At 30.7% G+C, this 13785-nt stretch overlaps 1 protein-coding gene across 1 annotated transcript; it reads left to right on the top strand.

Moving 5' to 3' along the window:
- The first annotated feature begins 2958 nt into the window (after nt 1-2958).
- LOC107621067 (uncharacterized) lies at nt 2959-6211 on the top strand. The gene is made up of 2 exons (XM_088493470.1): nt 2959-3291; nt 5521-6211. Exons 1-2 carry the CDS (start codon nt 3121-3123, stop codon nt 6052-6054), a joined length of 705 nt encoding a protein of 234 aa, XP_088349596.1. The 5' UTR covers nt 2959-3120; the 3' UTR covers nt 6055-6211.
- Nucleotides 6212-13785: the final 7574 nt, after the last annotated feature.

Below are 13785 nucleotides of genomic sequence, written 5' to 3'. Positions count from 1 at the left end.
CTCTTTTCAACCACCACAACATCAGCAGAATCAAATAAACTGCACTTACGTTCAGTAGAGAAGCAATCGGACCAGACCGGCGGCAGAGGAAGCACGGCCGAACCAAACTGAAATTGAGACCAAGACAAGAAGGACAGTAATGCCGGTGGTGGCATTCACGGCAGGAACCCCGAACAGAACTGGCACTAGCTTCAAAAAGGCTGCTGAGATAGCAAGCCCTAATGGAAGAGAAGCGGAATTTGAGTAGTAGTAATGGCGCTGGTGGCTCTGGCCGCAAGGACGCGACACCGGTTCCCCTCCAGTGACGGCGAGCTCGACCGACGGCAACTGGGTGCGGCGGCGGTGACAGAATCGGCTTCCTTTGTCTCACGCGCTTCACTGGCTTCCGTCAATCTCTCTGTCAGCGTCGCTATACCTTTCTCCTTCGAGCTCAACGGTAGCGAAACTAGCGGCGGCGGCGGTAACGCATGGCAGCAGCGAGGACGAACAGCGTGAATGTCTCTGTCGATCTATCTCTCTTCGTGGTTCTGCTTCTATTTCCTTCTCCCCCGTGGTGATTCGACAGCGGCTCTGGTGGCAGTGACGCCCAACGCGCCGTCTCCCTCTTCCCCCTCTTTCTTCCCTCGCGGCTCCCCTCATTTTCTGATTCGGTCTCCCCCTTTATTTTCTGATTCGGTTCTCCCTCCCCCCTCCCCCTGCGGGAGCCCCCTTTCTTTTCTTTTTGATATGTTTATGTTTTATGAAATTAGGTTAGAGTTTAGGTTTTAATTTAAGAATTTTAAGTTTAGGATAATATATATATATATAAATTATAAAATAAATATATCAATCACATTTTATAAAATATAATTTTAAATCTAAAAATATTAATTATTTAGATTATTGATATAATTTTTTATTATTTTTTATTACTAAAATTTTAATTTCAATTTATATAAAATAACTAATTATAATAAAAATTATACATAAATATTAATTAACTTAAAATTAAAGAATTTATAAAAATCAATTTAATCATTCTAAATAAATTATTTTTTTAGAGCTCAATTTAATAAAATAAAATATAATTTATTCATAATAAAAATTATTTAGATTAAATTATATAATGCTTCCATTACTAAATTTTAATTTCAAATCATATGAAATAACCAATTATAAAAAATTATACAAGAATCTTAATTACTTAAATTATATTTGTGTATTTTAGTTTTTTTCTTTTATATTTAATTATTGATTTTATATTTATAGTTTAATTAAATTTTTTAAAATTTTACAAATTAATTTTTAGTTAACATTAAAAATTTGATTATTAATAAAAATTATATATTAATTTTTTAAAAGAATATAAAATTAATATTTACAATTTTTAAAAATTAATAAATATAAATAATATGTAAAATATTTTAATTTTTGAAACAAAATAAAATTATTCTAAAAAGAATTATATAAACAATATTTTTTACTCTCAAAGTGTTTAACATTTTGAAATAATTTTTTTGTTATAAAATATACTCACATTTTGTGACAAACTAAGTAACTTGTTACAAATAATGTTGAATTTTGTGACAAATTAATTTTTTGTTATAAAACAATTGAAGGTTTTGAAACAAAAAAATATTTTCTTACAAAATATTTTAAATTTTTGCAATGACTGTTTTTTTGTTATAAAATATTACAATATTTTGTAACAAAACACCATCTCGTTACAAAAACTAATATAATTTGTAACAAAATAAAACAGGTTGTTACAAAATATTATCATGTTTTATAACAACTTGTAATGTTGTTACAAAACATTATTTTTTTGTAACAATCACAAATTATTATTACAAAATACTATTTTTTTTGTAACAATTTTAAATTTGATACAAATTTTTTGTTACAAATGTTCCATTTTCTTGTAGTGTTTATATTTTAATATCAATAAAATACCAAAATATCATTATAATTTATCTAAAAATAACTTTATATTTTATATATATGTCGTGTCCTCATGTCTTATAAGAATTTTAAATTCACGTGTTCGCGTATCTCATATCGTGTCGTGTCCCATGTCCGTATCATCAGTGTCGATGCATCATAGTTTATATCTAATTCCAATTTAAAATTTTATATTTAAAAAAGTTATTTTTCTAAAACTAAATTAAATATTTATAATTTTTTATTTTATTGTTTATCTCATTTATACTAATTGCAAAAAATTTAACATTTTAGAAAATAAATTAATAATTTAACATTCTTAAATTATAAAATTTTAAAATTTAAAATTCAGATGATATAAAATTTTAAAAATTTAAAATTTAAATAATATAAAAATTTGCTACATGGAGTATTTGCAACTGAACATCATCTATGTTGCAATTTTTTAATTAAAAAAATTTAAAATTTTATTACATCAAGTATTTCACTCAATATTTCTTTAAAAAAAAAAAATCTATACACATATACATACACTATATATATAGCCATATAAAAGTTCATGCCAAATATGTAGGCAATTAATAAGAAGCAAATGGGCCCTAACTAATTGGAAGGATAAGACAGGAGACAAAAGGTGGAGTACACAACTTTCCCCACATGTAATATTAGTATAATATTTTTCTTCAAAATAAAATAGGTTTGGCTCATGATCAAGTAACCGGAAAAAAAAAAAATACAAGGAGAAAAAAAAATTAAAACTAAAAATTTTAATATATATATATATATATATATATATATATATATACTAAAAATTTAAAACAAAAGTATTATTTTCATATATTCAGTAGAAAATAAAATAAAATAAAACAAGGTTTTGTAATTTGGTGATAAAGCAATGCCTTTTTTCCTCTTTATGTTTTCAGTTACATAGCATGGATGAATTGCATGGTGGAACAAGTCTCCATTCATTCTCCCTCAATGAGTATATAAACCTTGGTAGGTAGTTGGAATTGCATAAGAACAAGATATGGATATATATTAAATTCCCACTAAGATTCTTATTATTGCTTAACTTTAAGGCACATTTAGAAGTGGTTGAAACTGGGAAGTGCTATCTATATAGCAACAATAATAATATTAAATATTAATATAGCTAGAATATATATAGCTTATTGCTAGCTTCATTCATCATTCACATATATGATGGAATGGAAGAAATGTTATTTGGATGTGATATTGGTGCCATTAGGGTTTCTATTAACCATTGGTTACCATTTTTGGCTTTGGTACAATGTTAGGACTCATCCACATACAACTATTATTGGCATCAATGCCAGTGCCAGAAGGAATTGGGTTGCTGCTATCATGAAGGTATTTCATTAATTTTTCCATATTTTATTTAGTATTTATATTAGCATAAAGAATTTTATAATCATTTAATCATTTTTTTTAGATGACCTTTTAATTTTTACTATATGGTAAAAGTGACAAATAATTATTTTTATTTATGTGACAATATCTAATTATATTTAATTAAATAATATATATATATATAATATTATATCAAAATTAAATTCAACTTCTTATTAAGTCTTAATTTAACAAACTAAATATTGCCCCAGATTCAATAATATTTATGATAAAAGTTTGGTTAGGACTCAAACATTTAAGTTGTTATCAATTATGTTTTCTTTCATTAAAGTTATGTTTAGAAATCTATGAAGTATAGATACTTTGTTTAATTATTGTGTTTACATGTTAGACACAATACTTATTCAACACTTTTTAATATATATATTTTTTGTGTCCAATCGTGTATTAATAAAAAATGAAAATCACTTCTCCAAAAACGCTTGGATATATATCTAAATATCACTAAATGTTTGCGTGTTCAACTGTATTATTAACTTATATTCTTGAAATAAATTTAAGAATAATATATATTATTTATTAAAATAAAAAATATTTTATATAATTAAAAAAATATTAAAAATAATTAAAATATTAATTTATATTTTAATATCAATAAAATATTAAAATTTTTTAAAATTTTTTTAAAAAATATTTTATATTATATATATATGTGTGTCATATCCTCGTGTCTTACACAAATTTAAAATTTGTGTGTCTGCATACATCATATTCTATGTCGTGTCAAACCATATCTTACCTCTGTGTTAATATTCGTGCTTCATATATAGGTTTGTAACTGGTTTTAATTACTTATATAACCCTTCTTATCTATTTATATAATTTTTGGGATGATTCGTACACTCGAGTTCAGTTAGTACTATTTTTTTTCCTTAAAATTATATGCACCTCATGCGTGTTGCAAGTAATAAGCTTATTCTTAGCATTTACAGTATCGTTTAAGTAACTCCTTTCCTCATCTATTTTTTTAGGTGTTAATTATAACTCCATTTTTTATTTTATACTTATAATTTTTCATGATATTTGATGCCCTCGTCAATTTTGATCACATTTCTAATATAATCTTAACAAATGGAATTAGAATATGGAATTGACTTTTTTTTTCTGAGAATAAGAATGGAATTAAATTCAGGACCAAAAAAAGGGTGGGAAAGAATGGAATAACAAAGTAAAAGTATATATGTACAAGGATTCTATATTGGATCAGCATCAATATATAGCATTTCATTCGTATATTACAAATAAAAAATATTCCTTTTCCACTTGCGTTTTCTTAATTTATTCTTTGATCCCACCAGATAAAATGTTATGCTGGTTACTAAGTAATAAGAAAAAGGTAAGTTAACATTTATTTTAAAGTTAAAATATATATTCTAAGAATTTTTTTGTTTAGAAATATTATACCCGAATGTTATTAAAAATAAAACTTGTTTGATTATTGGTGCCAAAAATGGTTGAAAATGGTTTTTAATTATATTTTTAATAATAAATTAAAATACATTTATTTTATTTTATTTTATATATTTCTGAGGATAGATTATTAATTTTCAAAATAACCTCAATATCCATATATAAAAAAGGGTGAGCTCTTTGACAAGAAACATAATTGTTAAGGATGTAATATTAATTTATTTCTTTGACATAGTAATATCAAATACCCTCCGACCTTTTGTATAGGAATAAATTTTTTGTTTCAGAAAAAATATTATTCCTAAGAATTAGATTTTAAAATTTTAAACAAATATGAGAATAATAAAATTTTTAAACAATTTCTAAGAATAAATTGAAATTACCTGAAACAAACGCCATTAAGACATTGATTAGGTGAATATACAGTCCAATATGTATGAAGCTACTGTGCTAGACCTAAATATTGAGCATGCAAATCCATACATTAATATTGACAATATTATTTTCAAAAAAAAAAAAAAATTTGTGAATCATGTACTTAATATAAAAACAAAAAATCTAATCTAATTATGAAACATTGAAACCAATTTGGTGAAATTTCGTATAAATCATCTAATAACTTTTAGTTATCAAATCCAAAGTTAAATCTATCAAATTATCTAAGGATTCTTAACTATCAATTTGGCATGAAGGCGACTATAAGTGAGTTTTCAGCAACAAGTTTTATTGTGATTCTGATATGAATAATTCTTTTTTTAGGACAATGATAAAAAGAATATTTTGGCCGTTCAATCACTTCGGAACACAATCATGGGGTCAACCCTAATGGCCACAACTTCCATTCTCCTCTCCTCTGGGCTAGCCGCCGTAATAAGCAGCACTTACAGCATAAAAAAGCCGCTAGATGACGCCCTCTACGGCGGACACGGAGAATTTATGGTGGCGTTGAAATACGTGACGCTTCTCATCTTCTTCCTTTTCTCGTTCTTTTGTCACTCGCTGTCGATCCGATTCATCAATCAAGTCAACATTCTAATTAATACACCACAAGATGAAATGTCATTAGTAACCCCGGATTATGTTAATGAAATATTAGAGAAAGGGTTTGTGTTGAACACTGTGGGGAATAGGATTTTCTATGCGGCACTCCCTCTATTGCTTTGGATATTTGGACCTGTTTTGGTGTTCTTGTGTTCTATTACTATGATTCCGGTGCTTTATAACCTTGACTTTGTGGTCAATAGTGGAAAAGGAAAGTTGAATAATAACCATGGGACTAGGGATTTTGCATGAATTAATTAATTACATACCATAAGGATCATTATTGTTGCATAAAGTTTAATTAGTGCTTTTTATTTTGGTGATTAATTAGAAGCATGTGTTTGTGCGTGTCCATTGTTGTATCAAGCAATCTTTATTAGCAAAGGTTTTGATTGAGCTTAAAATGTGATTATGTGGGGTAATGATATATGTTATTTGTACAACTTACTAGGAACCTTGTCTATAATGAAAAACAAAATAGTGTAACTTCTATTATTAATAATTGAAAGTAATATATAAATTGCACCCAAAAAGAAAAGAAAGATATACGTAAAAATGAGAGAGAAAACAAATGGAAACTCGTTGCGCAAATTGTGAATTGTACAAATTAAATATCACTAGCAAATTAGCAAGAAGGCTCACAAGCAATTTCTATTTTTTTAGACCTAGAATAATAGTTTGACAAAAACTATATATTAAGATATATACTCCAATCTTTCAATTAAGTAAATATTCAACTATATCAGAGAGAAAACATGCTAAAATTTGCATGTTGAACAGTTATCCATATATCAATTAAACCTATGTTTTGATGATATGAGATTTTTTTTTTTTTACTGAACATAACACAAAGAAAAAGGATCTAAGAGAAAGAATAGCACTCCTCTCTAATAATAATGTCTAAATTATTAGGGCGGCAACTACTCTAGGTACACCTGCTTATTTAAAGCAGTAGTTTTAGCCATTAAATCAGCCGCTCTGTTTGTTGTGCGCTGGATGAGTACTAAAAATAGCTGTCTAATTGCGCTGGACCATCTTTTTGATTTTGTCAAGCAGATCAGAGTCATTCCTAATCATGCTGGTTGTGTCTCGCGAAATAAGAAGAAACACATCAAGATTATCAGTTTCACATATGACCTCTTTGCACTCGCAATCCCAAGCCATAACAAGTCCTCTCCAAATAGCATGAAACTCATAACAGACAACACTAGAAAGAGATATACTGGCAGAACAACCTTTTATCCAAATTCCCATACTGTCTCTAATAATACACCTAAAACCAGTTAATTACTCATTTTCAAAAATGCTTGCATCGCATTTCACTTTACAGACATTCATTGGAGGTGGTTCTCAGTTATATTGCAAAGAGGAAGGAATAATATGTTTTTGGGTGGTAACGACATTGGAGAAATCTTGAGCAGCATGTTTAACCAAGTGAACAAATTTCTCCTTACTCCATGGATCATCTTGATGGAAGATGTCATTGTTCCTATCCCTCCAAATCCACTAAAAGGCCGCTGCAAAGAGAAACTCATTTTTGTTGAGGTTAGAACGAATCCAAGACATAAAATCTAAACTAGAGTTCACAGCGGTCATTCCCAAGTTTAAGCTAATCCAAATCTGACGAGCTTTTTGGCAAGTCCTAAAGCAATGGTTAATATCCTCTAGAGCAAGATAACATCTCTGACAAAATCAGAAGTAGCAAGACCTCTTTGAAACCGGTAACTAGCTGTGGAAACTCCGTTTTTGAGGCAAAATCAGAGCAGATACTTTATCTTCTCCGGTATTCTCAAGTGCCAAAGCCAAAGCCAAAGGCAATTTTCATTATCATTCCAGCCAAATTTCTTCTTCAATAGCCATTCATACTCGCTTTTAGTCGAGTAGGTGAGAGTATTTGAGTTTGTGCAAAACCAACCTATTTTATCTCCTGCCTACTTGATATGATCAAAGAGCATCAAATCAAGTTTAACTTCTTCCGGAATCATTGTGCAAAGAATATTCCACCGCCAATGTCCATGGTACCAGACATCTTCTAGCTTCAAGTGAGAATCAGAAATGTGCACAAAAGGAACCAAAGGAGCTAGCGTTTTACATGGTCGCCAAGCATAATACCAAAAGGATTGAGACATCCTGCCTGTACACCAATCAAAACCATCACAAAACTTTTCTATTGTCTTATAAATTGCTCGCCAAGTGCTTGAAACATTATTAGAAAAATTGGGTGAAAAGCAAGAACTCCCAGATAAATATTTTGCCAACATAATTCTTACCCAAAACTTATCTTTATTATGCAGTAATTGCCAAACAAGCTTTCCTAATAAAGAAAAATTTACACATTGAGTATCTCTAATTCCCAAGCCTCCATATTTTCTTGGAGTGATAACTTTGTTCCACTTGACCAAATTTAAGCAACACTCCCCCACCTTTCCCTTCCACAAGAATTGTCTAAGCACAGAATCAATCTTTTGACAAATTGAAGTAGGAAGAAGAGTCACTTGCATCTGATAATTAGGAAGAGAAGAAGCAACAGATTTAATTAAGTAAAGTCTGCCTACTCTGTTAAGGAGCCGACCTTTCCAACTAGCCAGCCTATTCTTGATCTTCTCTAAAGAGTCCAAAAAAATAGACCTAGCAGCTCAAGGATGATTAAGGTTCACCCCCAAGTATTTGCCTACGTCACTAGTAAAAGGAATATGAGAAACACCAGACAACATTTCCTTTCTTCTATTAGAGTTTTTTCTAGAACAAATAGCTTTAGATTTTTCAATGTTAACCTTCATACCTGAAGCTTTGTAGAACAACTCCAAGGTGTGCACAACATTCTGAACTTGATTTTTTTTTTGCTTTACAAAAAAGGAAGAGGTCATCTGCAAACATCAAGTGAGAAACTCTAGGTCCCCCTCTAGAAACAGCCACACCATCCCAAATACCCTCGTCAACTTGTTTGAAAATGAAGCACGCCAATCTCTCCATGCACAAAACAAATAAATAAGGAGAAATTGGATCTCCTTGCCTGAGCCCTCTGCGAGGTTGGACGCCGTCCAATCTATTCCCATTCCAAATGATGGAAAGATTTGAGTCTTGAACACAATTCATTACAAGTCGAATAATTAGAGAAGGAAAGTCAAAAGATTCAAGAGTGTGCTCAAGAAAATTCCAATCAACTCTATCATAACCCTTTTCTAAATCAATCTTAAAAGCCATAACTCTTTTTCTAGACTTTGTCCGCTTAAGAAAGTGAAGAACTTCTTGGGCGACAATAATATTATCAGGCGCTCCTCTACCATGAATAAACCTTCCCTGAGTTGGGCTAACAATCTCATCCAAAAAATGTCGTAATCTATTAACTAGCACTTTAGTCACTAGCTTATAAATTACATTACAAAGGCTTATTGGCCGAAAATCCTTCAATCTAGTTGGAGGATCGCACTTAGAGATAAGAACGATCAAAGTTTCCAGCAAAGAATGGCTTAACGTCTCCCCTAAGAATACTTTCTGAACAGTACGCCACACCTCATGACCCACCACATCTCAATATACCTTGAAGAAAAAAACTTGAAAACCATCCGACCCAGGAGCTTTGAACGAGCTCATATTATCCAGAGCTTTTTTAACCTCTAACATTGTCACTGGTTTAGACAAATTATCACAAGCATCTTAGCTAAGAGATGGCATAGGAATTTTTCCCATGCCATTAACCTCAACAGGCTCATTAGAGCAAAAAATATTTTTGAAGAAATGAACAACCTCTTTTTACAAAACTTCCGGATCATCAGACCAGGACCCATCACTAACCAGCAATCCATGAACCTTGTTAGATTTTCTTCTAAGGATGGTTTGCATATGGAAAAAGCTAGTATTTCTATCACCATACCGAACCCATTGATCTCTTGACTTCTGGTACCAAAGCAATTCTTCCTGGGTCAACACTAGATTATACTCAGCTCTCAATTCTTCCTCTTTGTGCTTCAAAATCGGATCATCGTCAGCTTCCATTTTCCGTTGAATACAATTCAAATAAGCCTCCAATTCTCTTTTTTAATAAAAATATTGCCGAAGACCGTAGAGTTGAATTCCATCGAAGCTTCTTGAACCCCCAGCAACTTCCTATGGATGCCAAAATCTGTACTATCCCAAGATTTCTGAACAATGGCCTTGTAATCAGGATGCGTTGCTCATGCCACTTGGAATCTAAAAGGCCGATTTTCTTTCTTGACAGGAACTCCTTGACATCGGATAAGTAGGGGACAATGATCAGAGTGAGAATGGTTGAGAACTTCAATAAAAGCTTCTGGAAAAAGAAAGCGCCATTCTGTAGTACAGCAAGCTCTATCCAATCTCTTTGCTATTTCTTTGTTTCCTTAAATTTTACGGAACCAAGTAAAACGTCTTTCAGAGGTTGTCAGATAAAAAAGGTCCACAAGAATCTAGAGTACTTGCAAAGATACTACTGTAATTCGAATAGAAATTACCCCCTTCACCTCATGAACACTCAAAATATCATTAAAATCTCCTACCACCACCCATGGGTCCTTAATGCACAAACCAATATCAAGCAGATGACTCCATAATTCTACTGTATTAGTAGCTTGAGGGCTACCATAAACTGCATTGCAGATCCATCTTCTCCCACCACCATCAATTTCCAAAGTTACACATTGATGCATAGCCCAAAGAATTTTACAAAAAAATTTTAAATTAGCAAAGAGGAACCTAATTCCTCCATTGTGTCAAACAGCATCTACAATTCCTACAGGATAGTAGCCTAATCTCTCCCAAAATTCTTTCATAGTTTCAAACCCAATATGAGTTTTCACCAAAATAAAAAAAAGTTGGTTGAAATTTTCGTATCAACTCCTTACAGTGCACCCGAGACATCTTATTTGACGCCCCCTTACATTCCAACTAATAATATTTAAATGGTCTTTAATCATCCTACCTCACGTTGATGGACCTCTGTCTCCAAGTGTCTTCTCTTGAACTTGCGCCGTATAACCATCATTCTTCTATTGAGGTTGGTTCTCCAAGTTTGTTGTTGCACTAGCTTTATCAAGCTCTTTTTGTGCTCGAGAATCCATTAACAAGCTTCAATAGGTAAGTTTTGAAGTGAAATAGGATGCTGCCTTTTATTCCCTACTTTGAAAAAGGGAGTCTCTAATCCTTGAAAGCCACCTGAGTTGTTCCCAAAGAGCCAAGCATGGATGGAAGATCCTTCTTTTTCTTAGGCCCCACCTTTGCATTTAATAAGGACTTCACCTTTGCATTTGATGAGGATCCAGCATGCATGTTATTAGGCCCAAAAGAAAATTTCTTACTCACCAAATTAGAACATATTGCTACATTGGCTTTTTTTGGCACCACTTTTGGGCCTTTACCCACTTTTTCCTTGCCTTTTCTACACTAACTGTAACCCATTCACCCTCTTTTGCACGAGTATCCCTATCCATGCGGATTCTTGCAAATTATCATGCACAAGATCCATGCTTCTTCATAATTGGAATTGATTTGGCATTAATTTCAAATTCAAAAGTTGAATTTTGATTTTTTACTGGGATTTGATTACCTTCTACCGTTTTCTCATTGTTATCTACCAGAAATAGTGACGGCAAATTTTTCTCCTTCACCGTGCTTTCCTTCCCAATGTCATTGTTGTTCTCTTTCGCACATTCTCTTGTTACGTACCCAAAGCAGCTATATTTTTCACAAATTAAATTCAAGTGCTCATATTCTATGTCATACATACGACCATCAACTTGAACTCTCTTTATGACTGGAAGTCCCAAGTTAATTTGCACACATGCTCTTCCATACTTTTCCCTCTTCGTAGACTTGGTGGCTAAGTCGATGCGGATCAGTTTGCCAACCGCTGATGCAATCATTTTCATGCCTCTCTTGATAATAGTTAATGTTTAAACCTGTGATTCTTATCCAAACTATGGTAGACCCAAAAGTATTTTCACAAGGTCTAAATGAAGAACTCTAAAGTTTAACCGCAACATAACTACCAGTAATCATCCATGGTTCTCCAACGAGAACTTTTTCTCTATCCTCCAAGAGATCAAATTTGACTAAGATAACCGACATCTAGTACCTTATATCCTCCTTTGGTTCTCCAGACACTTTAAGCCTGTGCATGATCACCGTATAGCAAAAATTTTTTCCAAGAACTTTGATCACGATGGCATCTTTGTAGGGCTCTGCCAATATCTCTTTTGCTTCTTCAGTGAACGTCACAGTTGGTATCTCCAAACTGCCTTACTTACCAACTATTGTAGCTATCTTATAAGAGAATCAGCAACCTCCAAAACTCTCCTTGCTAAAGCACTAACAACTTTATCTCTGAACGATATCCGCTGACTTTGAGTCTTGTTATTGTCTCCTTTAATCCCCTCTTTTTCACCTGATGCATGCCCTCCTCCGCTCTCTCACTTATTGCTTCCACCGGCATGGCCAGCTGCCTCGCTATGTGCCACCCTCGAAGACTCTCCCCGCTCTCACCGCTCTCCATTTCACGTACTCTCATGTACTCTCTCGTATTAGATCACTCAATCTAAAAAGCCACATATGAGTTATTATTTGATTATATAAATCATGAACTCAATTGCTCCATAAACATATACGGAGTAAACGATTAAAATAATATTTAAAATTTTGTATTGTTGGAAAAATAAATTTTAAAAAATACTAATAATAAATAAGTCTCAAAAGAATTAAAAATATAATTAAAAAATTAGATATTAATATATATTTTAAATAATAACTTTAAAAATTAAATTTTAATATAAATTTCTATATTATTATAAAAAAATAAGATATTTTTATCTTTAAAATTTAATAATTTTTTAAGTAAATTTAAAAAAATTATTGTGAATGACTATATTTTTTTTAAGATAAAAATAAAAAATTTTAAAATCAAATTTTATTTCAAATTTTTTATATATTTTTTAAATATTTATATATTCAAATTCTACAAAAATTTAAATCTAATAAATAAATTATTTATTAAATATAAAATTTTTTATTATTTAGATAAAATATAATATTTATTAATATTTTTTATTGTATTTTCAAATTATTTTGGAATTGTGTCCATTCCATAACATCAACTTTTTTTGTGTGAATCTTTCGGATACTGGTAACCCGACATAAGATTCGATAGTCGCAGAACGTTTGGACTATTAAATGATCTAGTAACAAAACATATTTTCTTAAGTTTTTAATAATTATTAAATAATACTTATTTAATTTTAACAACAACTTAATCCTTTATATATTATTTAATTATTAAATTTACCATCTATTTTATAAATTATTATTTTATTATTCATCTATTATATTTATTAACAATTAGAAACAAAAACAATAACGAAATAGATCTTTCATTAATCGTGACCTTCATACATATTTTGGCAATACGAATCAACGAGTTTTTTTGTCTTTGATTCGTTTTTTTTAAACGCCAGAAAAATTGTATTTCTTGGTAATTCAATCGATTGGACGTACAACACAATCGATTGAATATCACACCTTTCTTCAAAATTCAATCTATTAGAGATGTAACACAATCGATTGAATTGCACTATAGAATATAGGCTTTTTTATTCAATCGATTGAATTTCGTAAAGCAATAAGGGTGTTTTCTTATTCAATCGATTGACAATTGGTAATACAATTGATTGGTTTTTGTAACACAATTCGATTGAATTTTGTACGTAATTAAAGGTATTTTCGTATTCAATCGATTGATGTGGTAACACAATCGATTGAATTGAGAACTGCAATGTATATTAAGCCGTTATAACTCTTCCGCCACTTTTTTATAAATTATTATCTTATTATTCATCTATCTTATCTTTAAAATTTTATCTTCAATTTTTTAAGTTTTTATTTTGATTTAGATATCATAATCTTATCTTTTTCAATACTAATAAATAACGGGTGAATAATCTATCGTCGATTTATTTTTTAACTATCCAATTCTAC

Source organism: Arachis ipaensis, chromosome B10 (genome assembly GCF_059453495.1).
Source record: "Arachis ipaensis isolate K30076 ecotype BB chromosome B10, ASM5945349v1, whole genome shotgun sequence".
Lineage (NCBI taxonomy): Eukaryota > Viridiplantae > Streptophyta > Magnoliopsida > Fabales > Fabaceae > Arachis > Arachis ipaensis.
This window is presented reverse-complemented; position numbering and strand designations above follow the sequence as displayed.

Coding starts and splice junctions, on each gene's coding strand:
- LOC107621067 (XM_088493470.1), top strand. CDS start 3,121: ATGATGGAATGGAAGAAATGTTATTTGGATGTGATATTGGTGCCATTA. Junction 3,292..5,520: donor GGGTTGCTGCTATCATGAAG/GTATTTCATTAA, acceptor TTCTTTTTTTAG/GACAATGATAAAAAGAATAT.